This window comes from Dermacentor albipictus, chromosome 8 (genome assembly GCF_038994185.2).
Source record: "Dermacentor albipictus isolate Rhodes 1998 colony chromosome 8, USDA_Dalb.pri_finalv2, whole genome shotgun sequence".
Classification (NCBI taxonomy): domain Eukaryota; kingdom Metazoa; phylum Arthropoda; class Arachnida; order Ixodida; family Ixodidae; genus Dermacentor; species Dermacentor albipictus.
The window spans coordinates 4,316,930-4,344,428 of NC_091828.1; the positions used below are offsets into that span (position 1 = coordinate 4,316,930).

At 50.0% G+C, this 27,499-nt stretch overlaps 2 protein-coding genes across 2 annotated transcripts in view; both read left to right on the forward strand.

Annotated features, from left to right (window-relative positions):
- LOC135921156 (beta-hexosaminidase subunit alpha-like) overlaps positions 1 to 27,499 on the forward strand; it is a 274,254-nt gene that overhangs the window by 195,693 nt on the left and 51,062 nt on the right. Inside the window, exons 12-13 of the mRNA XM_065455467.1 lie at positions 15,216 to 15,306; positions 20,794 to 20,898. Coding sequence (XP_065311539.1) covers positions 15,216 to 15,306; positions 20,794 to 20,898 — 196 coding nt within the window. The remainder of the gene's footprint in view (positions 1 to 15,215; positions 15,307 to 20,793; positions 20,899 to 27,499) is intronic.
- On the forward strand, positions 16,038 to 16,895 carry LOC135921174 (uncharacterized; the record flags this gene model as incomplete). The annotated part of the gene is made up of 1 exon (XM_065455482.2): positions 16,038 to 16,895. A coding segment is annotated over one exon (858 nt), but the record flags the coding sequence as incomplete, so codon positions are not given.

Below are 27,499 nucleotides of genomic sequence, written 5' to 3' on the forward strand. Positions count from 1 at the left end.
AATTTCCGGATTCCTCCACTACGGCGTGCCTAATAATCAGAAAGTGGTTTTGGCACGTAAAACCCGAAAATTAATTAATTAAGAGGAGTTATAGTACGATTGCTAAAACGCTCAGATAGCAGAGCACCGCAGCGAGAGGACACAGAGCTTCGGCAGCACAGGCACAAGGCTTCCAACCACTCGTCGTCGTCGTCTTTCTCGAAGCAGTGCCTGCTGCTCGTTCTTCTCCACTACAATTGCCTCCCCGGAGAAGAGGAACCGCCTCGGCGACCTACGGGCAAGATAGCACAGATGGGTCAAAGTACGGCTTTGAGCCGCTGAACGTGCACTGCACGATTTCGCGCCCTCGGCGGCGCTTATCGGAAGTCGGCTCAATGGGTTCTACCAAATAGCTCACGGGGGACGTTCGACTGACAAAACGGTAGGGACCGTGGTACTTGAACACAAGCTTGGGTGAAAGTCCAGGGCTGGTAACGGGAACCCAAAGCCAGACTAGTGAGTCAGGGGCATATGGTGCCGGAGAAGAGGGAATATCTCGAAGGTGCTTCTGTCGCTGCTGATATTCTGAAGTAAATGTGCGGGCGAGCTTCCGGCACTCATCCGCGTGTGCAGCGGCCTCGGAGAGGGTAGTAGCCTCCGTTGTGTCAGGGCGATACGGAAGGATAGTGTCCATTGTGCAGGAAGGCTCGCGTCCGTTAAGAAGAAAGAACGGGAAAAATCCTGTGGTGGTCTTTGTGGCGGTATTATAAGCGTACGCCACGAAGAGTAGAATTCGGTCCCAGTTGGTTTGGTCAGATGCGACGTACACGGCTAACATATCGCCAAGATTACGGTTAAGGCGCTCAGTCATACCATTGATTTGCGGGTGGTACGCTGTAGAGGTATGGTGAATTACGTTGCATTCCTTGACCAGGGCTTCTATAACATCAGACAGAAAGACGCGGCATCTGTCTCTCAGCAACTCTCTGGGGGCTCCATGGCGAAGTATGATGTTACGCAGAAGGAACCAGGCAACATCCCGCGCAGATGCGTTGGGCAGAGGCGAAGTTTCGGTGTAGCGTGTGAGATGGTCAATCACCACGATCACCAGCGGTTGCCATCTGAAGTACACGGAAGGGGCCCATAAAGATGAACTCCGACCCGGTGAAAGGCCCGTCCTGGATAAGGCAATGGTTGCAGTGGAGCAGCTAAAGCATGAAGGGTATTTTTGCGGCGTTGGCAAGCGAGGCAGGAGCGGACATATTGGCGGACGAATTGGTACATCCCGCGCCGGTAATAACGAATTCGCAGGCACGCGTACGTTTTGAGTACTCCTGCATGTGCGCATTGCGGGCCATCCTAAAAAGCTGTACATAGATCCGAACGTAGATGCCGAAGAACCACGAGTAACCATTTGCACCCATCCATGACACGGATGGGCGCAAATAGTAGGTAGTTACGGTGGTATAGGAGCCCGTCACGAACAGCAAAGTGGTGTGCTTGGCGACGCAATGCACGGCCAGTAGAAGGCCCTGATGAGCCTGACAAAAAAGCCAGCGTAGCAACAATCCACGGATCCTTCTGCTGCTCCGAAAGCATATCCGCGGCGGTGAGGGAGGACTCCCATATTTGTACTTTCTGATGATTGGGCTGGCCTCACACTGGGGAGCGAGACAAGGCATCCGCGTCCGAATGTTTACGGCCAGAGCGGTAAAGCACTCGAATATTATACTCCAGGAGGCGAAGCGCCCATCGAGCGTGGCGGCCTGAGGGATCTTTCAAGGACGACAGCCAGCAGAGTGCAAGGTGGTCCGTGATGACGTCGAACGGGCGGCCGTAGACGTAAGGACGAAACTTAGTTATGGTCCAAATTATAGCCAAGCATTCTTTCTCTGTAACGGAATAGTTTGCTTCCGGTTTCGTGAGTGCGCCGTTGGCGAAGGCAACAACGTATTCATCGAACCCAGTCTTTCGTTGTGCAAGAACAGCGCCAATGCCGACGCCACTTGCATCCGTGTGTATTTCTGTCGGTGCGCTTGGGTCAAAATGTTGGAGTATAGGGGGTGAGGTTAGAAGATGACGCAGCGTCATGAATGTGGCATCGCAAACTGGCGGCCAGGCCAAGAGGTCATGGTTACCCGCGAGAAGCTGCGTCAGAGGCGCTGCTATATTGGTGGCGAAGTTGCGGATGAAACGACGAAAATAGGAGCATAATCTGATGAAGCTGCGGAGTTCTTTTGTGGTCTTTGGTCGTAGAAATTCGGCAATGGCTTGGAGTTTGGTTGGATCTGGGAGCACACCATCTTCCGAAACAACGTGGCCAAAGATGACTAGCTGTCTGGCGGCGAAGCAACACTTCTTTAAGTGTAGCTGGAGTACAGCATCGGCAAGGAAAGTGAACACGCGTTTGAGTCGGAACAGGTGACAAGAAAAGTCCGGGGAAAAGATGACAATGTCATTGAGATCACGAAGGCATGTCTGCCATTTGAGGCCCCAGAGGATGTTATCTATCGTTCTTTCAAATGTTGCAGGTGCAATACAGACGTCTGAGGGCATCACGGTAAATTCATATAAGCCATCAGGCGTAACACATGCTGTTTTCGGGCGGTCTGCGTCAGCCACGGGGACCTGCCAATAACCGGATCGTAACTCTAAGGACGAAAAGAATTCAGCGCCTTGGAGGCAGTCCAGTGCGTCGTCGATACGGGGAAGAGGATAGACATTGTTCCGGTTCATCTTATTTAGACGTCGATAGTCCGCTCAAAAACGAATAGTCCCATCTTTCTTTTTGACCAAGAGTACCGGAGAAGTCCAGGGACTGTGTGACGACTGTATCAGGCCGCGTCGAAACATGTCTACTACGTGCTCATCCGAAACTCGGAGCTCCGTCACGGACACACGTTATGGACGTTGGCGTAGAGGTGCGCGGCTGCCGGTGTCGATGTGATGAACGACTGTGGAGGTACGTCCCAAACGTTGTTTTTGGAGGTCGAGAGAAGATCGAAATTGGTTAAGGAGGTCGACGATCTGTGTACGTTGACTCGGTGTGAGGTTAGGATCAATAAATCAAGCAAACGTTCGGTCACATGCAGGCGCAGGTGCAGAGATAGGGAGAGCCATGGCGTCAAAGTGAAGAGGAGTCGAGTCATCAGGCACATCGTACGCAGAGCTTGTGTCGAATTCATCAGCAAAACCGAGGCACTCGCCACGGTGTAAGCTTGATGGACGCGAAAACGAATTCGAAGCGTAAAGTGCGCTGGAACCCTGGCGAAATGGAAGGAGATCAAAGGGAAGCAAGAAGGGATGACGGCGTGCAGCAAGTTCAGATGGCCTGAAAAGAACTGTAGAATCGCAGAAATCAGCAAAGGAAACGGGTACAAGGGCGGAGGAGAAGGGAGGGATATCAGCGTCGGTGGCGACGAGCACCCGAGCAGAAGGTGGAGGCAAATCTTCAGAAGGACTGCCGCAAAATGGAGTCACCGCAAGTTCTGCACGGGCACAATCAATAGCAGCGTGATGAGATGAGAGGAAGTCCCATCCTAGAATGATGGCATGAGAGCAGCGGAGAAGAATAACAAACTCAATGTGGTGTAAATTGTCTTGTAGGGCGACACGGACGGTACATGATCCTAAGGGCTCAATTGGCTCAGCGCTTGCTGTACGTAGCGAAATAACAGAAAACGGCGTCGCGACTTTTCAGAGCATACGGCGAGGCTGGTAGGCAATCACGGATACCCGTGTCAACAGGCGCGTGAACGGCGACACCTTCGGCAAAAACTTCAATGATGTTCGTAGGGAGTAAGCAATGGCTTGAGCAGTTTGAATAGATCGCAGTCCTTGCCTCCGGAACTGCGCTATCTAGTTTTACTCCACAGCTGGAGGGTGGCGGACGATGGGGGAAAGGGAACGTCGACGGGGAGATGGAGACCGACGAGTGTTGAAGCTTCGGGGAACAGGAGATGAAGGAGTGAAGTGCGGAACTGGTGGCGAATAGCGGGACTGGGAGCCAGGAGCATTCCCTTCATATCTCGCAGTATCGGGAGTATACCAACCCCGCCGGCGGCAGAACCGTGCCACGTGGCCAGCAAAGCCACACGCGAAACAGATCGGCTGGTTGTCGTGGGTACGCCATGGATTATCAACAGGGTGCCTAGGTAGCGGTGCACTGTTTTGAGCTGGGCATAGGGCTTCTGCGCTGCGGGCTTCTGCGCTGCGGAGGCGCGCAGAAGCCGCTTCTGGGCAAGTAGTTCGCAGCTGGAGAAGGCGAGGCGTATAAGCCGCTTGTGGGGGTATAGTGCGCAACTTCAGGCGGTGGTCTCGGCCTGGCGACGACGGCAGCGTATGTTAGCGGAACCGGCGATGAATGTGGCTGATTAGCGAGAGGTAGTGCGTCGCTGACTTGTTCATGTATGACGCGTCGGAGTTCCGGGGACAAAGAGGACTCAGACGACTGGGTAGCAGGCAGCAGTGAAAGTTGGCGCGCGACTTCCTCGCGAACGAATTGCTTGATTTGGCCGAGGAAGGAAGAGTGGGCGGGAGCAGCACTGGAAGCGTCAGTTAAAGCCGAAATCATGTCGTCGGGCACGGCAGCTCGGCTCGTAGTAAGGTTGTCTGCGGAGCTCATCGTAGCTCTGGCACAGTGTAATGACCTCGTCAATCGTTTGAGGATTTTTTGCCAAGAGCATTTGGAAGGCGTCATCCTCTATGCCCTTCGTGACATTCGTCATCTTTTCAGAGTCGGGCATGGTGGGATTAAGGCACCGGAAAAGGTCAACTACGTCCTGAATGTAGCTGGTGAAGTTTTCACCCTTTTGCTTAGCGTGACTACGCAAGCGTTGTTCTGCGCGAAGCTTGCGCACAGCAGGGCGAACGAAGACTTCTTTGAAAGAATGGGTAAATGTTGTCCAGGTGGAAAGGTTGGATTCGTGATTCAGGAACCAGAGACTTGCGACTCCAGAAAGATAGAAAATGAAGTTAGTCAGTTTAGCTTTGTCATCCCATTTTTTATGCGCACTCGCGCGATCGTATGACGAGAGGCAATCCTCCACGTCATGGTCGTCGTTGCCGCGGAAGACTGGAGGATCTCGTTGGCGTAGAGCACCGGAGCAGACGACAGGCGATGCCAGGGGAGGATCGGGCTGAGCGGCGTCCTGAGGCATGGCAGCGACGGTAAGAAGCGTCCGGCTGCGGAGTTCCAGGTTTGGGAAGGGCCCAGCACAACCACCAAATGTCAAGAGGCGTTATAGTTCGATTGCTAAAACGCTCCGATATCAGAGCACCGCAGCAAGTGGACACAGATCTTCCGCAACACAGGCACAAGGCTTCGAAACACCCGTTGTTGTCGGCTGTCTCGAAGCAGTGCTTGCTGCTCGTCCTTCTCCAGTACAATATTTATATATATATATATATATATATATATGTGTGTGTGTGTGTGTGTGTGTGTGTGTGTGTCGCAGCACAGCTCGGCCTCCCACACTCCTCGTCCTCTTCGTCTTCCCTCTTCTTGTCCGCGCCTTTCGTATCCGTTACATTTCCCCGCAAGCAGACGAAGCCCGTGGGGGGAGTCAGGATGGACAAGCAGGGAAGAAAGGCTTCAGGCGAGCAATATGAGTCAGCTGAGTTCTGCTTGATCACCGACCATTGCACAGGAGGCGGGCTATGACGTGAGTTCGCTCAGGCGGTCCACGAGTACAAATGGGCCTGAATATTGTGACAAGAACTTTTGGCACAATCCGCGCTTGCGTTGCGGTGTCCAAAGAAGGACCAAGTCACCTTTCTCCAACGATACTTGTACGTGACGGTCGTCGTATCGCTCTTTCGAACGACTTTGTGAGGCCAGAGTACGAAGACGAGCTATTCGACGGGCTTCTTCGGCGAGACACAATGTGTTCGATACAGAATCGTCACTGTGCAGTACGAAGCGTAAGAAAGTGTCGAGAGGGCTTCGCGGTTACCTTGCATACAAAAGATAAAATGGGCTGTAGTTCATGGTTTCGTGTTTCGCCGTGTTGCATGCGTAAGTGGTGAAGGGCAGCACGTCGTCCCAGTTCTTATGATTGGAGGAGACGTACATGGCAAGCATGTTGGTCAGCGTTCTGTTCGTCCTTTTAATGAGGCCATTGGTCTGTGAATGATACGGCGTGGAATGACGGAACTGTGAAGTGCACAAACGAAGTAACTCTTCTATGGCATCAGCAGTGAACTGGCGACCACGGTCGCTGATGATGACACGTGGTGGGCCATGACGAAGGACCACGGAACGCAGCAGGAAGACCGCCACGCAAGCAGTGGTAGAAGACGGTATGGCTGCAGTTTCTGCATACCGTGTAAGATGGTCTACGCAGACAATTATCCAACGGCTCTTGCTGTTAGATAACGGGAATGGACCCAAAAGATCAATGCCTACTTGCTCGAATGGCGTACTGGGCGGTGTCAATGGCCGAAGGGGACCCGGGGCTGCGGTGGTCGGTCGCTTGCGATGTTGCACGTTTCACAACTAGCGACATAGCGCTTGGTTGTTTCGTACATCTTGGGCCAGTAAAAGCGCTCCTGCGTGCGATGCAGCGTTCGTATGAAGCCGAAATGGCCGGATGTCACATCGTCATGCATGGCGCGTAGAACGTCGGAGCGGAGACTCTCGGGGACGACAAGCAGAAAACGTGCTCCATGCCCGGAGTAATTAGTTTTGTAGAGCAATTTATCACGGACAGTAAAGCGACCGCTGCCTTTAGAAATACGGGCGGCAACGAAAAGCGGATCGAGGGTAACATCATTCCGTTGTTCTCGCTCAAAGTCTGCCTCGTCAGGGAACGTAGAAGTAACAGCAGCGAGACAGTCGTCAAAATTCTCTGCATCGCATTGGGTAGTCGCAAGAGGAATCCGAGAGAGGCAATCTGCGTCAGCGTGACGACGACCACTCTTGTACGATACCACAAAGTCGTATTCCTGGAGGCGCAGCGCCCAACGTGCGAGACGACCAGACGGATCACGCAAACCGACCAGCCAGCATAAAGAATGGTGGTCGGTGATAATCTTGAATGGTCTGCCGTAAAGATAACACCGAATCTTTTGTATGGCGAAAACCGCTGCCAGGCATTCCTGTTCCGTAACGTATAATTGCGTTCAGATTTGCTCAGGCAACGGCTGGCATATGCGACAACATGTTCTGCGCCACTGTGACGTTGTACAAGCACCGCTCCTATCCCGATTCCACTAGCATCAATGTGAACTTCAGTCGGGCAAGGTGGATCAAAGTGACGCAAGAGGGGTGCTGACGTTAGTACAAACTTCAGTTGGGAGAATGATGCGTCGCACTCTGGTGTCCACTTGAAGGACGCATTTTGTCGCAAAATACTTGTCAACGGGTGAAAGATGTCGGCAAACCGGGGAACAAAGCGACGAAAATACGAACATAGGCCAATGAATGAGCGGAGTTCTCGTGCTGACTGCGGTGGCTTGAAGGAGCTCACCGCTTCAATCTTACGAGGATCGGGTCTGACGCCATCCTTGTCGACTAAGTGTCCCAGGACCAGTGTTTGACGTTCGCCGAACCGACACTTTTTTGAGTTTAGAACCAGTCCAGCTTTCACAATGCAGTCGAGAACGAGGCCGAGGCGTTCGTTATGTTCTTCAAACGTGCGGCCAAAGACTACAACATCATCGAGGTAACACATGCATATCTCCCACTTTAGACCACGTAGTACTGTGTCCATGAATCTTTCAAAGGTGGCAGGAGCATTGCAAATGCCAAAAGGCATAACATTAAATTCGAATAGGCCATCTGGAGTCACGAAAGCGGTCTTTTCCTTGTCGGCAGGGTCCATAGGTATTTGCCAATACCCCGATCGCAAATCAAGTGTTAAGAAGTAAGAAGCAGAGTGTAAGCAATCAATGACGTCATCAATTCGGGGTAGTGGATATACATCCTTCTTCGTCACTGCGTTTAAATGTCTGTAGTCCACGCAGAATCTCCAGGAGCCTTTTTTTGGGGGGACCAGGATTACTGGGCCTGCCCATGGACTACACGACTCTTGAACGACACCTTTGTTCATCATCTCCTTGACTTGTTCTGCAATAACTTTGCGTTCGGATGATGACCCTCGGTAGGGCTTCCGGCGGATGGGGTGTGCTGAGCCGGTATCTATTCTGTGACGAGCGCGGGACGACGGTAAATGAAGGGGTGCATCTCCATGCGTGAAGTCGAATGCTGCCTCATGCCTGGCAAGGACCTGTACCAGTGAATGCCGTTCCGATGTACCGAGAGCCTTGCTGATCATGCCGAGCATTAGCTCTTCAGAATGGCGATTATCGCAAGGAGAGCAAGCTGTAGAGAAGTCCGTAGTTAGTGCCGCTATTGAGCTACACGCAGCTTTATCGAAGAGAGCGATTTTCATACCGCGAGGAAGGACAAACGACGTGGCGGAACGGTTCAGCGCCCACAATGTGGCGACTCCTTTCGTCATGCACACTACAGAGAAGGGCACAAGTATATCTTTTTAGCACAGTTTATGCGGAGAGGCCTAACTACAAGGTCAACACAACCAGCATCAGCAGTAGTTGCAGAAACACGAACGGGCGTCAGGCACCACGATGGTGCAATCACTTCATCAAGAACACTGCGTGTGTCTGTGTCCCTGTCTTCACCACCCGACCTTTGTTCGGAATCTGCTGATATAAATAACTTGTTCAATGATATTTCGCCACAGCCACAGTCCACGGAAGCGCCGCACTGTTCAAGAAAATCTATCCCAAGGATAACATCGAGCGAACAACGAGAAAGAACAAGGAATTCCGACACAAACACTTTCCCAGCCAACAAAACACTCGCAGCAATGAAGCCACTCGCCGCCTACTCCACGAAAGGTAATACCGTCGTTCCAAAAAAAACATAACTTTGTGGCCTAGACGGTTTTTGAAAGCGAGACTCATCACACACACAGTCGCCCCAGTATCAACTAACGCCATGGTCGGTTATCCGTCAGTCGAGACATTCACTTTGCTTTTGAGCATCACAACAGGCAGAGGCATTTCTGGCAAAGACCGTCCGGCGACCACACCTCCATTGGCCGCGGATGCTAGTTTCCCGGCGGCGGTGAGGAAGAACGGCGCCGAGGAGACGGGGAGCGGCGGGGACGGTTATGTGGTGGCGTCAAACAGCGCTCAGATGCTGGCGAATCGCTGCGTCTGGGCTCGTGTGAGAAGTGGTCCATTGTAAGGAAATCGGTCGTCCGCAACTTATATGAAGTACGGGTTCTGGGTGACGAGAGCATCGGTGGTGTCCTATGTGACTGACGGCCTTGGCGACAATACCGAGCTATATGGCCTGTGGAACCTCAGTTGCAGCACACGGGAGGGTCGCGGTTCACAGCGTCTTCCTCGAAACGAATGGTAGGCGGCTGCGGGCGGCGAGAAAGTTCGTTGTCATGTGGATATCGTGTCCCTGCTGCTTGCTGAAATCCGTTGTATCTTTCATAAATCACGTCGTGGTAGTAGGGTCGATGCTGTTCTTGTCGCGGACTGACAGAAGTCGGAAGGCCTCGGGGGTAAAAACGCGGCTGCTCTCGTTGTGGCCGAGCGTCATAAGCAGAGCCTCTGTCGTAGAGACGTGGCTGCTGTCGAGGCGCGAGTTCATAATCCTCAGTGCCCCTTGACGCAGGATATGGAGAGAAGGATGTCACGTTTGGCTCAAAATCTGGTGGTAGGCGGACGCTATGAGTGCCTGGATGTGTCACTTGCGCGTGCAGGTTGAGCTCTTCCCGAACTATTTGCCGGATCATTGATGCAAGATCGAGAGGCTGGTTGCTGTCCACGCTTGCAACTGTTGTCACATTGGCTAGCCTGCCAAACTTCGGCGTGATGCGCCTCGTCTTTAGTTGCTCGAAAGTGCGACAGTGCCGAATGACGTCAGCGACGGAAGCCAGGTTGTCTTTTGCAATGAGGAAATTGTATACATCCTCGGCAATTCCTTTTAGGATGTGCCCGACTTTGTCTTCCTCGGACATTCCACAGTCCACCGTCCTACACAGTTTTATTACTGCCTCGATGCACATCGTGCAGATTTCGCCTGGCACTTGCGCACGTTGTAGTAGCGTCTGTTTTGCCCTTTTCGTTTTTGTCGAGGAGTCGCCGAATCGCTATTTGATTTCCGAAACAAATCTTCCCCATGTTGTGAACGTCTCCTCGTGATTGTCGAACCACAACAACGCCGTATCCGTTAGAAAGAACACGACGTTCGAAAGCTGAGAAGCGCTGTTCCACTTGGCGGCACTCACCCGGTGATAATGGATGAGCCATTCCTCGACGTCTTCGTCCGATCTTCCGGCGAAGGGACGCGCATCTCTCAGTTGCAGAACAGAACTTGTCGGCGCAGCAGTTGGAATGGGCCGTTGTTCGTCTGCGTCATGGGACATATTCAACTCTGGTGGATTCGGTGGTAGTCCAGCAAGGCGACGGCTCCGTCGAAGAACTTGTGCTTCAGCCTCCGTCTTCGGGTGTCGATTACCCCGCACCTTCTACCACAACTGTTACGAGGAGTTGCGAGGAAATGGTTTTATTTACAGGCGATGGACGATGATCGTAGCGTGATCGCAGCGCAGCTCGGCCTCCCAACCTCCTCGTCCTCTTCGTCTTCCCTCTTCTTGTCCGCGCCTTTCGTAGCCGTTACAATATATATATATATATATATATATATATATATATATATATATATATATATATATATATTCAGAAATACTAGTAATACATATTTTATGTTTACAGAACAAGCGCCATTACTGGGACTTGAATATGTGTAATCGTGCAAAAATCAACTGCTGAGTTCCATCATCAACGCACAAAATTCCACGTTCTAGTATTTTCGAGCAAACCATATAAACAGTGTACCAATTTGAACAAGCAGAACAAAAGGCTTACGCTTTTTAGTAGTTGCAAGCTCCATAACTCCTGTAGTGCTGAGTGTCTCTTAGTTTCGAAAAATGTATTTAGTGTCATTTACTGAAAAACAACGAATAAACCCAGTTCGTATATTGTCGAACATCAATGTAGAAATTTAGCATCTGTCGAACCATTTTTTAGAAACGTTTAAGCGTGCGAATTTGCTGTAAATTACAGAGGTTTGTTGGATTACTTTTAGGAGCAGACTGTCGCGACGTATCATGGATATTGTTCACCGGACTCCTTAAAATTATATTTAAAACTTAAGTTGGAGCTAGGGTAAAGTGAAGCTGTCTGTTCCTGCATGAATACCACGCCAAGTAGTCACACAGCGATAGGCAGCGCTTCTGGTTTGTCGGAACAGACGCGGAATCGACGCAGCTTTCACATAGAGAAATGGCTTCCACGTAGGACGGTTGCGCGTTTCCCCAGGCGCGGAAGGGAAAAGTCGCATAATAAGTAAACCTTTAGTAGTTGTGTCGGCTGTGTTATTTAACTGCTGCTAATAATGCATTTATGTTTTGTATTCTCTAGTATAAATTACCGCGCATTAGAACGCAGGACTCGTTTCGGAAGTGCTATCACTTGTGGGCGCTTTCCCTCCGTAGCTTTCCCTTCATAGCCTCAGGAAGTCGTCCCCGAGTATACACTCTAAGAACAGTTTACACCCTTTGGAGAGCCCCTTCTGCCACACAACAATAATCGTCATCTGCCTTGATGCGTTTCCTTTCTTTCACGCTGCGAGCCCGGTACGTTCCAGTAACGAACGGCACGCGCGTTATCAGCATGATAGTATTGCCGACAGGAAATACTATCATGCTGACAACGCACACACAAAACACACACACAAACAGACACACAAACACGCGCGCACGCACGCACACACACGCACGCACATACACACACACACGTGTCAGAGTGTGGGGAAGATTATTATGCAGCAGAAAATAAATATGTTGAATAGCCCGTCAAGCGAACAATATTTCATGTTCGGCTGCCAGCCTCTAGAGTTTGTGCAGAAATAAGTTTATCTAGGTCAATTACAAGCAGGGACTCCTCATCATGAGAAGGAAATCTGGTTAACAATAAAAGCTCATCGGAGCGCAAACGGCCGGCATTGCAAAATCATGATCGGGAGCTCACAACTGTCTGTGAAAATAAAAGGGTGCAATCACTCCCTTATACATATTGGACATAAACCTGGAGGCTAGGAAAAAAGCTAAAAGCTTGAGACGAAGTTATAGAACACTCCATTAAACGGCAGAATGAACAAATTTAAGCCTAAGGTTAGGAGACATGAAGAGAGTTGTGCGGATCTGACAGCAAACAGGTGTAGGGGTAGTGGACATTAAGAGGGAAAGCCGACCTGCACCACGTGCTGTGGGTTTGCCCTGGATTGAAACCGACGACACTCCGGCACCTCGCAGCAGCGGGACTCTCGCCGCATAATCCTAGCCATTACACTGCTTGCACGCAGTGACCACATTAGCCATCTCTCCTGGACTTTAGTAGATCCACAAATGTTTTTTTCACTAATTTAATCATCCTTGTTCTCCGGCATCCCGTGCGCCCCGATGCATGAAACCTCGCATTTAAAGATAAGGGAAATCGGAGCTTGACAGGCCGCGTAATTCGTAAGTTACATAAACGGTGGTTCATTAGAAATACAGAGTTGGTGCTAGAGGAAAGTAAGCGCTGTCGAGGACGGCAGAAAATTAGGTGAGGTGGTAGAATAATGAAATTTCTAGGCACAACTTGGAATCAGTAGTGTAGGTAAGGGGTTATTAGAGATCACCGGGAGAGGTCTTCGCCGTGCAGGGAATATAAACAAACACTTATGACGTTTTACAACCTAAAAATTTCCGCGGAATCGTAAGAAACTGTTGCTCTTGAGCTGCAGTTCAATTCGTAATACGAGGCCGCATTCGTATGTGTACAGAATGGCGTCGGGTGCCGCTTTGACACCACCACCTAACCTTTGCATCGTACTCTATGTGCAGTGATTGCTCTGAACAAAGTGCGGAAGTGTCGCAAGATTCACTATTTGAACCGACTTTATCCAAACCATGCTAGAATGTCGAAGTGCTATGTGCGTCATGTACGGTGACGTAAAGTATTCTGACGTGCCCTTGAACACATGTTCTAAGAGGCTCGTTAATTTAGTGAAACATTGGCGATAATAATTGTAGTGAAGTTAACTTCTTAGCCTTGACTTCTACGTGGCATCACTTGTACTATGAGAAACAGCATAGTTAGGGGCTCATGGCCCAGATATGAACAATCTACGATTTATTACCGGTCTCAATAATTGATGTGTACGCACTTTTGTGCATTTCGCCTCTGTGGGAATGCGGCCGCCAAAACGGGCAACAACAAACTCTTTACCTGGTTCATGGTATCATCGGGTTTTATCAGCTAAGGAAAAGCCAAGAAAGGATGAACGCTAGTACAATGTCAAACTGTGATAGCCAGTGAAAGTTGCAAGTGGGGGTATACGTAGTGAAGTTTTCTGTCATGAATTGGGAGTGTCGGTATCCACGGCTTCTTTCTGGGTTACTTGTTTAGGGCTACATTAAATGCTCCCCGTGCGCTCAACAGTCATCCTATACGAAGCGAGCACGTGTTCGTCGGTTGGCGGTCAGCGAGACCAGCACTTTTCACGGTACCGGCTGCCCAGATAGCTGATGTTGAGCCTATGCGCGGTAGTAGAACTGCACCTGAAACCGTTACAAGCGCGATTACATACCCTACCGGTGAGTGTAGGGGAGCTGGGCTCATTTTCTTGATACCATACGAACTATTTACTATGGAGCATTTTTGTTCATTTCCGTAGTCAGTGTCGCGATAAAGACATTTTGTCGCTTTGTAGTATGGTAGTGGTAGTCATGTATAAAGGCAGTTATCCAGGCAGACTTGGTCAGCCATTGTTCGGACTGAGCATTTCTGTGCGCGCCAATTATGTCACCATGTGTCCATGAGTCTTCTCTCTCGCAGAAATGTGAGAAGAATGTGTAACACTTCGAATGCAATACTTTTGACGGCCGTGCGGTGACGGAGAAGCGTGGTTACACTTGTACGCGCTGTAGCAGACGGCCGGATAGGAAGTTGTGGAATAGCGATGTGCAGGCATTCGCCGTAAGAGGATATATCCACAACTACATACGCTTGATGGGCTTGATGAGTCGCCTAATCCGACTTTTCTTTACCTCCTTGCTGTCAGGCGCCAGAAGCTCAATGCGCTGTCACCTTCGTTGAGTCCTCATCTCGGCGTAGGAACTTTCTGGCTATGTAGCTACGCACGAGCAGCGCAGCTTAGTGAATTCCATCCGACGTTCTTGGCCAGCGCATATATTGCCGATCTTTTTCGTCCTCGTTTTCCGCGTTGTTGTTACGCCGGAGCGAGGGCTGTTTCGCCTCGTGAAAAATTCTTGCAGGTGCCTTCGGCAGTGGCAGTGCGATACTATTGGGTGCCAATTTTTGGGGTATGTAGGCTTAGATATATTAAATATATATTGCCCTATACACGACAGACACCTCCGCGTCAAGCGCGGTCAGTTATACATAGACGTTTCAAATAAGTCGCAGCCAACCTTTTAGGAATATGTGGGGTTTCCAAAGAATTCAGAGTGATGTGCTGGGCTAGCAGCAATATATATTGTGAAGTTATATCATTTTGCATTGTAATTGGCGGTGAGATTGCTACATGATGTATCTGTTTACGCGTGCCTGCGATAGATCACATGATGGTGCGCAGCTGGTCACAAAAGAAAGCTGTCGCTGATATTGACAATCATAGTCGATCCTAGCTTCCACATTTTTTCAAACTTTGTATTGTACTTCTTTAAATATCAACCAAACATAACGGTACACAAGTTTTTCAAATCTACTCCTAATGTTTGTTCGACAGCAAACAATCTGCGTTCTTTGCACCGACTTCTCGCAAGTATCAACAGGCTGCCAAAAATACGTTTGCCTATATCGTGAATTTTGTATTTTTTTTTACATAGCATGCTTAGTAATGAAACATTAACGAAATGGCTAACATCGGCAAATTTATGATGAAATTTTAGCACTATGCATTGTGCAGTTGACCAATGTTGCGAAAAAAAATTCAATTTTTGCTTAGCCGCAATGGTGCCGACTTTCTAAATGTACATAATTTTCGGAATCATCAAACACTCTTCGTTCTTCCGCATAGAGTGGTGATTCAAACAGTCGCTGCTGCACTTGCCACAGGCTACGTCAAAGCTGCCTATAGTGTCCACAGGCTGTGAAAATAACGTCCTACTGTTCGCTTCTCGCAGGTACCTCAGAGCAAAAATCGTTGGTGCTAGGTGGTGAAGCCTGCGTGTGGGGCGAGTTCGTAGATGGCACTAACCTCATTAGCAGGACATGGTAAGTTTAGCACTCTTATTGATTTATTGTTTATTACTGAGCGCCAATATGGGTCATTGCGCTCCACTTAAAAACTTATCAGAAAAAAATTTTATAATGCATATTGCCTACGCATGTGTAACGGGTCAGTGGATTCATTTTAAGTTGTTATCTTAATAATACACTCGTTACGTATATGAACTTTTCCAAAAGCGTAAGTGAGGAAGTTCGCCCTAGAATCGCTGAATAAGTTGCGATACCGCCGGTACCAATCCACACAAAGTGCGCTGAAGTCCTGCTCTGTTAAACAAGTCACAAAATCTGCGGCTCCATTTGGTCTGAGTCGAACAGTTCTCTCATTGGGGATCCTCTTTAGTTCTATGGACACTGCAAGCCTATTTCCACCTTCGGCGTGGCTTACGACTTCGCCGTCGCCGTGAGGCTCCGTATATAGTTCAAGGGCGATAGCACCGTCGCCTCGCGCCCCGCTCTGTCTGTGCGAGTGAAGGCGTGCGAGGGGATGTTATATTCAGTTGCGTTATTCATTTTAGTTCTTTGTTCCCCAGGGGGCGCTTCTGTTCTTCATTATATATATATCGGCTGTATATGTCAAATAAACGTCTTTTTACTTCGGGACGGCTGCAGTCAGACTTCCACCTTCGGTCAACACCACACTGGCGACGAGGATGTCGTGAACGTACCCCCAGCCCCGCTGCGCAGTCCGTATCCGCCCACCATGAGCTTCACCGGGGCTTGCTCCGCCACCGTTTTTCCTTCCGACGCCCGGCCGTCCGTCATTGCCATGGGAGCAGTGGGAGCAGATGTTCAACGTGTACTTGCTGGCATCCGGAGCCGCCGCATTCAAGCCGGAGCAACGCAAGGCTATTCTTTTGCATTGTTTGGGGGCGGAGGGCGAGCGTATTTATCAGGCGCTACATGCAGGCACCAGCGCTGCAGCACCCGCCGCGCCAAGTGCCGCAACACTTGCCGATGACAAGTCTGTCGCGGCCCCTCCTGACGAATACGACTCTGCACTCGCCGCATTACGGCACCAGTTTTCGACGTCGCGCAACGTTATCATCGAGCGGCATCGCTTTCACCGCCGCAGCCAACACAAAGGCGAGTCCGTTCATGACTTTGTTGCCGCTCTACGGGAGCTAGCGTCACATTGTTCGTTTGCCTCGCAAGATGATGCTCTGCGGGACCAATTCGTTGCCGGCGTAGCTTCCACTCGCGTACGTGAGCGTTTACTGCTCGAGGGTTCCGCACTTTCATTCGAGAATTCTGTTCAAATTGCACTTCAGTTTGAGCAGGCGGCTGAAGGGCTAAAGGAGCTGTCTGCGTCGGTCGAAGCAATTTCATTGCGGCAGCGTCGAAAACCATCGTCGCATTCTTCGAAAAAAAGGAATTCACAACCGGCAGCCACCTTAGAGCAGAATTTAACGAGGAGCGTGGGCGGCTCACGTGCGTCGCCGCGGAACCACCCCCCTCAGCGGAACCAAGAACAGAGTAGCCGCTCCAGCTCGCCATATTGTTTCGGATGCGGCTCGCAGGACCACATCGCGTCAGCGCCGCAGTGCCCAGCGCATGGCAAGACTTGTTCATTTTGAGGTCGCAAGGGTCACTTTCAAAGGGTATGCAACCGCAAGCTAACCCAAATGCAAGGCCGAGTCCGTGAAGTTGAATTTCATGAAGATGTTTCGTCATCCAGCAGTGCTGAGGAAGTTTTGATTGTGCAACGTTCCGTGCGTAGCGGAATTTATATTCAAGTGCAATTCGCGAATGTCACTTTGACATTCCTTGTTGATTCAGGGTCGTCTGTTTCAATCCTGTCGGAACAAGAATTCAGTCGATATTTTCAGAGTGTTCCGCTTCTGCCTGCTCCGCATGTTAGCTTGTTTGACTACTCTCAACGGCCGATTCCAGTGCTTTGTTGTTTCCAGGCAGACGTTCGATTTAAAGGCCGCACAGCGTCGCTACGTTTTTATGTTGTTCACCGAGGCACTTCTCTGATCGGTCTTGACGGCATTAAAGCCTTAGATCTTCGCGTTGAGGGTTCTGCTCCCAAGTGCTTATACACGTCCATTGCTCCGCAGCCGACTGCTGTTGACCCGCTATCCTGTTCTATTTCCACACCGTCAAGCATGCAGCCCCATAACAGAGCTCTTCCGCCAGCCTTAGCAAATGAGTTCAGTTCACTTTTCAGTCCCGAGTTGGGTCTTGCTAAGGGGTTCACGCATCGTATCAAGACACGGCAAGGCGTGCAGCCTCTAACTTCGAAGCTTCGCCGTCTGCCCTATTCTCTCCGGTCACCAGTATCAAATGAGCTTCAGAGGTTGCTGAGCCTTGACATCATCGAGCGGATCGATGCTTCTGAATGGGTGTCCCCTATTGTTGTTGTTAACAAGAAAGATGGTAGCATCAGGATCTGTGTAGACCTTCGAGAGCCGAACAAAGCTATTGTTCCAGACAGTTTCGCATTGCCCCATACAGGGGAGCTGCTTCACGCTTTGGTAGGCCCTACACACTTCTCCAAACTTGACGTGGCTTCCGCTTACCATCAGGTTTTCTTGCTCCCTGACAGCAGGGATCTGACAGCTTTCATCACTCATGATCGCCTTTTCCGTTTTAAAAGAGTTTGCTTTGGGTTGGTTTCTTCCCCAGCGGCATTTCAGAAGATGATGGCGAAAATCCTTGACCGCTGCCCTGCCGTGTTGTTCTACATTGATGATGTCATCATTTTTGGCAAGACCGCAAACGAACACCTTTCAAACTTGAAGACCGTGCTGCAAAAGATCAAGAACGCAGGTCCGAAACTGAACAAATGCCTTTTCGACGTTCCAGAACTTGCCTTTCTAGGGCACAAGGTCACTGCACGTGGTACCTCGCCACTTCCAGAGAAAGTAGACTCCATAGTTAACACACCAGTGCCAACTGATGTGGCCGCCCTTTGTTCGTTCCTGGGCCTCGTAGAATACTACTCCAAGTTTGTTCCACACTTGGCACACGTGGTTGAGCCTATGAGAGTCTTACTTCGCAAAAATGAGCCATTCATCTGGTCTGCCGAAGTAGACAGCAGTTTCCGGAGGGTCAAGGAAATGATTTCGTCGAGTACAGTCTTCCAGATGTTCGATCCGTCATTGCTAGTAATTGTGTCAACCGACGCGTCCGACTGTGGGCTGGGAGCAGTCCTGCAGCAACAAAGTGGCCACGAGCTCCGCACAGTCGCTTTCGCATCTCGTACACTCTCGCCTGCAGAGAGAAAATATTCAGTCGGGGAACTAGAAGCTCTTGCGTGCATTTGGGCGTGTGCGCGATGGTACACATACCTGTGGGGTTGCCATTTCACAATACGAACAGACCACCAGGCACTGGTGTCCTTGCTGCCGTCTCAAGGACATGGAAGACGCCCACTCCGAATCGCACGCTGGAGTGCTCGACTGCTTTGCTACAATTTCACTGTTGAATACCGCAAGGGGTCCACAAACACTGTAGCAGATGCACTTTCTCGGCTTCCAGCACCTAGCTCGGAGGCAGAGATTGCTAAGGAGGAAGAAATTGTCTTGTTCATTGAGCCTGTCTGCGTGACTAAGGAGAAGTTCAGGTAGGCCGCCCTCGACGACCTAGAAACCATCAAGTCATTCGTGCTGAGTTCCTGGCCGCCAAAGAAGTCCATACCAGAAGAGGCGAAACCATTCTACGCCATTGGGGAAGAACTTTCTGTTGTCGATAACCTGCTTCTGCGTGGAGAGCGCCTCGTTCCGTCCTCTCTTACAGCTCAGATCATCGGCACCGCGCCCGAGACACATCCGGGTATCACGTGCACGAAGGCGTGACTGCGTGAGCGGTTCTGGTGGCCACGAATGGTTAAGCAAGTGGAAACGGCAGTAAAAAAAACTGCCATGTCTGCCTAGAGGCAGATAAGTCCGCCAAAACATCACCAGCACCGTTGCAAACTGTTGAATGGCCTGAGCGACCGTGGCAAAAGCTTGGCCTAGACATTGTTGGTCCTTTGGAGCATGCAGCTTACAACAGCAGATTTGCTATAACGCTTGTTGACTACCATTCTAAATGGCCAGAGGTATATTTTTGCAGCGAAGTGTCCACGAGCACCGTGAAAGACTTTTTAAGAAGTGTTTTTGCCCGTGAAGGCTACCCGGAAGAGATCGTTTGTGACAATGGACCTCAGTTCACTTCGCGTGAGTTCGTAACTTTCCTGCAAAAGAGAGGCATCAGTCTTTCACATTCTTCGGTATACTACCCCCGAGCCAATGGGCAAATAGAACATTTCAATCGCACATTGAAAAACTTCATTCAAGTCTCACTCCTCGAAAGACGACCACTCCGACAAGCTGTCACAGAATACCTTGCCATTTACCGCTGTACTCCGCACGCCACCACCGGGGTCGCCCCAGCAGGCAAGAGGCCGGCGTTCTACTCCCCCGGCAGCTGCGCGTGTGGCGGCTGCGAGCGGTCGCCGGGCCGTATATTGAGGGCGATCTGCATTGGGCGCAGAGTCTAGGTGCGTAGGCGGCTCGTGGCTTTGTGCCTACTGTGTGTTCTAGGCGCTCACTTTTCGTTTAGGCGATAGACAGTTCGAATGTCACTTTGCTCGCTGGTGCTTCCGCGTTTCCTCAGGACACCGTTTTGACAGCGAGTTTCCGCGGTCATTTAGTCATGTTGTGATCATGTTTGCTTGTGCGCACGTGGTATCATGCTTGTAAAGAAACTACTGTTCTTACTTGGTATAGCTTTTCACTAATTTGCTATCGCAATCGATGCTTCGCTTTTTGGGCGAAACTGTGAGTTTTTCTGAAAGAGCAGGTTTGAGCTTTGGCGGCCCTAATTAATTATTAATTAATTAATTATTTATTAAATAATTATTAATTAATAAATGGTTATTACTAAATTTAAACACAGGCTGGAGAGTAAGTTTGTAAAATGGATCAGATTGCGCAGTAAAACTGCGGGCATTGTTTCGTTAGCAATAACTACCGCACACAAAAGCTGAAAACATATGAAGGAGAGGGGTAGTATATAAACAGCGGGTTTAAAGTGAATAATACGTTCAAATCGTCCCTATGCCTTTGCCCAGCGTACTGACCTCCATATAAATCAAACATTGCTGTCGTGCAGGCATGTCCTGGGTTTAACCAATTTTGGTTTCGTACTGCCTAGCTATATCTTTTTTCTAGCCTCCTGCTCAGTGCTACACGTGTGTTTTTAAGCTTTTATGCGCATTCTGTGTATATTCGCTAACTGCCGTATTGCTCAACTTGCCCTAGACTCCACTACAAGAAGTCCGTGAGGTGGAATAGAGTACAACGCACCATTTTAGACATTGTAATCTAATGCATAAGCTGCATTTCACAAGCGAAATGAAAAAAAAAAGCATCTGAACAGGTAGACGGAGACAATAACTTACATGAGTCGTTTAGTCTGTCATGTGCCTAATGTGCGTTCCTTCATTTCACTTCATTTGATTTCATTTTGTGCTTTACTGCACAGGCCACGTGCATCGGCGGCCGCTGAGCGGCTTTGGAGTCCAGCCACGTTCAAGAGTGCCAAAGATGCCGCCCCTAGGCTAGAAGAGCATCGCTGCAGAATGATGAGGTAAAACAACAACAGCAGCAACAACAACAACAACAATATTAACATCAATTATAATAAATTTGTGTAATAGTTATAATAATATTTTATTTCACAAAGGAATACAGGATACAAGGAATGGGCCTGTCAAAGCCACCAGTGGCTTAAGGGACTTGGCCCGGCAAAATCAGCGAACCAGCGTGCAATATTTACTTTCGCGTCTACATATAACAAGATTATGCAGGATAAATAACAGTTAGGAAGCTTTACGTGAACAAGGAGCAAATCATGGAACTAGAATCAACAATCGGTACCAAGATGGTAAGATGTACATGTTTTAGAAGTGTCACCCAGTATATTTTAAATGTTAAACCAACCTTGCTACAGTGAACCAATCACATTTTCAATGCTTTTCCTTATGTTTGGGAAAGTGCCTCATTTGGCCAATCGTTCTGAATTTTCGGCACATACACACAACGCCTAGCATCACCATAAATCGTTGAGCATTGGAACTACAAGGCGAACACTGCTACGAAGGCTTCGGGTGGCTGTGTATCATACCCTAACATCAGTCAATCAAAAATGTCATAGCACAGAGTCCGGAAGCATGGAAAGCTAAGTGCTGGGACAATGTTTTCATTTGTGATTGACAAAGTGTTGTAGGCTATGTTTTTTATACATTTTTAAAGAAATAATCAACCCAGCTTTGCCATAGGGTAGGGCGGAAAGCAAGAACGGTATTCCCATATCAAACAGTGCTGTAGATAAAGGCATGCGCAATGGTTTTTATTTTACAGGAAGCGGAACGATAGTTTTAATTTGAAAGAATAACCACGCAGCACTCCTAAGCTCATCGCAAATGTGCGACAGTTAACTATGGCATGAAATGATATAGTTTACTGACAAAATGAAATGACAGGAATGACATTTGTGACTATGCAGTAAAATTGGTGCGTCTATTACTGTTAGTTATAAAGGGAATCAGAAGCAAACGAGTTTGTCGTTTGAGGCTTTAACCGGTAGACAATTATCAGAGAATCAGTTATTGTCTTGTGTACATTATTCTGAAAGCTCGAGATAGCAATGTTGTGCGAAAAGTGTTTTGACAGCAACACAGTGTTGTCAGCGTATTGAAATATCAAACATTTTGAAACAAACCGAGATAAATTATTGATGCATATATTGAAAAGAATGGAACTTTGAGGAACTCCAACCTTCAGTGGAAGCTTACCACTTGCATTTATCGTTTTATCTAAGACAACCACTTGTGACCATTCTGCAAGATAGCTTTCGAGGGCATCTTAAGATGCACCCCTAAATCCACTGGAATATAATTTTTGTAGTAGCATCCCGTGATGAACTTTATCGAAAGCTTTAGATATGTCCAAAAATGAAGCAACGCTAAACATATTTTCATCAAGACCTCAAAACACTTCATCCGAGAACTCCTCCAGAAGGGCTGTCGTGTCACGACCGCTAAAAAAATAAAAATGTCGAGTCGAAAAAATGGAAAATTTTTCAACAAAAGTAGACATGAACTTTAAAGACATTTTTCATTAACGTGAGAGAGCTGGCGCTTTGTGTATCTTATCAAAGCAGCTACCCTATTTGTTGCGGCTTTGCACTTGAGACGCCGGTTTTTATTTTTTGAGGCATGTTTTCCCAGAGCAAATCTCTAAGTGGCATGCACCATGTCCGCAGTCAACCAATTAAAATACTTTTGTAATGAAGAAGAAGAGTACAAGAACAAGGCGAGTCAGATCGTCAGTGCTTGGCACGAGTGTGAGCCGTTCGGGCAACCAGCTGTTCCTGCTCTGCGTCACCTGCCTCATCGGTTACGGAAAGACGTCACCCTCGGAACTGTTCAGTGCAGCTATTACAATTGGCGGATGGTGCGGTGTACTCAAGAACATCTACACCCTGGAACTCTGGTCTCGGACTCTGCCTCCCGTCATGCCCGACTCTCCACAGCCGACGTCGCCGCCACCCCCCGTTGCCTGCTCTGGCGCTGTCCCGCAACGCCATCCAGCGGTTTACAGCGGTACGGATGAACAGGACGTCAGTGACTGGTTGGCTACGTACGAACGGGTGAGCTTGCACAATCGATGGGATGATACCGCCAAGTTAAATGCCGTCATATTCTACCTTGCGGGAGTGGCTCACCTATGGATTAAAAATCACGAAGCCGGTTCTCAGCCCTGGTCCGCGTTCAAGACCAGTTTCGCTGCAGTTTTCGGTCGCCCTGCCGTCCACAAGTTGCGCGCCGAGCAGCGGTTACGAGAGCGAGCGCAACAACCCGGTGAAACATTTACCTGTTATATTATTAGGATATGATTGAGCGATGCTCAAGAGACGAGCCGCCGCGAGAACGATGAAGAAGTTGGTCGGTGCCCTTGGCACGAGCGAGTGTCAGCCTGGCTGCCTGGCTACAGTATAAATAGCGTGTATATACATCTCTCGTCCGTGTATTGCCACACGTAACATTTCTGGTGGAGGTCAGCGATCCCCATCCTCACCAGGGAACTCCGAAGTGGTCGGCACACCGAGCTTATCACTATGCCTCCCGGTGATGAGCCCGCCTCCGCTACGGCTTCGGCTTGTCCGACTGCTCTAATCGTCACGGTTGCCCCACATCGTGACCCAGTTGAGTTCTCTGGCCTGGAGGGATAGGATATCAACTACTGGATCAAGCTCTATGAACATGCCAGCGCTAATAACAGGTGGGACGCAACGATTATGCTCACCAATGTCATCTTTTATCTCGGCGGCACCCCACGCGTGTAGCGCCAAACACATGATGACGAAATAACCAGTAGGGACAGTTTCAAAGAAAAGCTACGGGAACTGTTCGGCGACCCCACTGGGCGCAAGGCTGCCGTGAGAAAGGCTCTTGCGTCTCGTGTTCAGTCAACTACCGAGCCATACGTTACCTACATCCTCGACGTCTTGGCTCTATGCTGTAAAGCTGACGATCCGAAGCAGATAACGTCGTACATCTGCTAAAAGGCATCGCCGACGATGCTTTCAATTTGCTTGTTTTCGGCAACGTGTCGACTATCGACGCCATTATAAAAGAATGCCGTCGCCTTGAACAGGCTAAGATCCACCGTATGTCACACCACATTGCGCGCCTACCCAACACTGCTGCTACGTCGACATGTGAGGGATGACCACGTCAGACCACCACCTGTGACGACGTAACCCGTGTTGTTCGCCGCGAACTCGAGGCCGCCTGTTTGCCAGCCTTCTCCACGCCGCCTCCCGATCCGCCAGCAACCACCATTGCGATAATTCAGGCTGTCGTCAGACAGGAATTTGAAAACATGGGTCTGAACACCGTGTGTGCCACGTCTCGACCCAGCGTTCCCCAGTTATCTAGCGGCCCTCCTCGTCCCCGGCAGTCCTTTTCTGCCAAATCTCGCCGCAACCCGTCCGAATGGCGTACACCTGATGACAGGCCGATCTGCTTCCACTGCTGTCGCATCGGCCACGTCGCCCGTCACTGCCGCAACCGATGGCCACCACCTCCTCGGACTTACGCCCCCACTTATTCCCGCACCTGTGGACCTTCTGTACCCTACGCCACCCACCGTGAACCTACTACCACTGATGTCCCTGCTCCGAACCTTCGCTACAGCCGCTCGCCCTCACCTCGGCACCACCAGTCTCGTTCGCGCAAACCCTGGCGCTTTTCTTCGCCGCCTATCGCCTCCCGCACCCAGCCGGAAAACTAGGCACTGTAGCTTCTGGAGGTGAAGCTGCGTTGTCGACCCTGCTCTCAAATCCTCTGCTCACGTTACCTACTAACCGAAACCTTCTTGACGTTGATGTTGACGGCTATCCTGTCACGGCACTCATCGATACAGGAGCACATCTTTCTATTGTGAGTGCTGCCTTCCGACGACGATTGAACAAGGTCCCCACCCCAGCGTCGGCACGCGTCGTCCGCGTTGCGGATGGCGGTACTGTGCCTATCATAGGCATGTGTACGGCACGTGTCAGCATCGCCGGCCGCCACACTCCTGTCCTCATAACCGTAATTGCTCATTGCCCCCACGACCTTATTCTCGGCCTCGATTTTCTCTCCGCCCATTCTGCCTTTATTGACTGCTCTTCCAGTACCCTTCGTCTCGAGTTGCCGATGCTCGCAGAACCTTCTGAGGCACCCCACTGCCGCTTACGCTCCACCGGCTTTCTTCGCCTGCCGCCAAAGTCCACAGCCTACCTTGAACCGTTGTCTTTCCCACCAGTTCCTGATGGCGAGTACCTCGTCACTCCTCTGCCCGACATCCCAATGCAGTATGACATCACCGTGCCTCACAGTATAGTTACTATTACTGCGAACCACACTCGCATGCCTGTCAGTAACTTTGGATTGGCAAAGCAAATTCTACCGCAAGGTATTTGCCTTGCCACCACTCATTGTCTCGGCGACCAATACGTGGCAGCGTTATCGACCGGTAGTTCTCGCGACCTTAGCATGCCCATCGCGCCAGCCTCGGGCGTCGATCCCAACATAAAGAAAATGGTTGCGACGGACCTGTCCTCCACGCAGGCTGAAGACCTTTGCGAAGTATTATCGTCCTACCGCGATATTTTCGACTTCGACGATTGCCCTTTAGACCAGACGCTTGCGGTCAAGCATCGCATTCTTACTGGCGATACTGTGCCTATTCACCGACGACCATACCGAGTTTCTGTGTCGGAACGCCGAGTAATTCAAGATGAAGTGAAGAAAATGCTCGATAAGAACATCATTGAGCCTTCATCGAGTCCCTGGACGTCACCTGTGATGTTGGTTAAGAAGAAGGACGGCACGTGGCGCTTCTGTGTAGATTACCGTCACCTGAACAGCATTACAAAAAAGGACGTCTACCCGCTCCCACGTATAGACGACGCCCTTGACTGCCTGCACGGTTCCAGATATTTCTCGTCTATTGATCTTCGTTCGGGATATTGGCAGATCGCTGTTGACGATATGGACAAAGAAAAAACTGCGTTCATTACACCTGATGGCCTATACCAGTTTAAAGTAATGCCGTTTGGATTATGCAACGCCCCGGCCACCTTTGAGCGTACGATAGGCTCCTTGCTCCTAGGTTTGAAATGCTCCACATGCCTCTGCTACCTCGACGACGTCATCATCTTCTCGCCAACGTTCGACACTCACTTTGAGCGTCTCACAACTATACTTGATGTATTTCGAAAGGCGAAGCTGCAGCTTAACTCATCCAAATATCGTTTTGGCCACCGACAAATTACTCTTCTGGGCCATCTAGTTGACGCTTCCGGAGTACAGCCTCATCCCGACAAAACTCGCGCTGTCCGAGAGTTTCCGGTTCCGACGACAGCAGCAGATGTTCGAAGTCTTGTAGGGCTGTGCTCGTAATTTCGTCGTTTTGTTCCAGATTTTGCTACAATTGCTAGGCCCCTAGCTAATCTTTTGAAGAAAGGCGTACAATTCTCGTGGGGCACTGCAGAAGCCGTCGCCTTCTCTCGTCTTGTCACTCTTCCAACCTCACCACCCATTCTCGCCCACTTCGACCCTGATGCCCCTACAGAATTACGTACAGGTGCCAGCGGTCATGGCGTAGGTGCCTTCTTAGCCCAGCGTCAGCGTGGCAAGGATCGCGTTATTGCTTATGCGAGCCGCCTCCTAGCACCATCGGAGCGCAACTATTCCATTACGGAACGCGAATGCCTTGCTGTTGTCTGGGCGGTTGCAAAGTTCCGTCCTAATTACCTTTACGGTCGCCCCTTTTCCGTAGTCACTGACCAATATGCTCTTTGCTGGCTCTCATCGCTAAAAGATCCTACAGGCCGGTTTGTCGATGGGCTTTGAGGCTGCAGTAATTTTCATATTCCGTGGTGTACAAGTCTGGCCGCCTGCACCAAGACGCTGACAGTTTGTCGCGTTACCCTGTTGACGACTCTGACTCCTTCAATATTGCCAGTGCTTCTTGCGTATTGTCTGTATACCAGCTGCTGCATTTAGCCGACGAGCAACGCCGTGACGCCTACATCAGAGCACTCATCGACCGTTTTGAACACTCTCCGGCCGATGCTACTCTACGCCTCTTCGTCCTCCGCGATGGTACTTTGTACCGTCGTAACCTTCATCCAGACGGCTCTGGGTTTCTGCTTGTAGTACCTAAACACCTCCGCTCCACCGTTCTAGAAGAGTTTCACGACGCACCAATGGCAGGACACCTCGGCGTATCTCGAACCAATGACCATGTACGTCGCCGTTTTTTCTGGCCGGGCCTTGCCCGTTCCGTACGACGTTACGTCGCCGCTTTGAACTTTGCCAACGACGCAAGAAGCCTTCCCAGCTCCCCACATGTTACCTGCAGCCGCTCGACATCCCTGCCGAGTCCTTCCATCGTGTCGGCTTGCACCTTCTAGGCCCATTTCCAGAATCTACATCAGGAAACAAGTGGGTTGCAGTCGCGGTGGACTACGCGACCCGCTACGCCGTAACCCGTGCTCTTCCGACCAGTTGTGCAACTGATGTTGCGGACTTCCTGCTACGTGATATCATATTGATGCATGGTGCTCCGTGTCAATTGCTTACAGACCGCAGCCGCACCTTTTTGGCCAAAGTCATTGACGTCATCATGTGAGC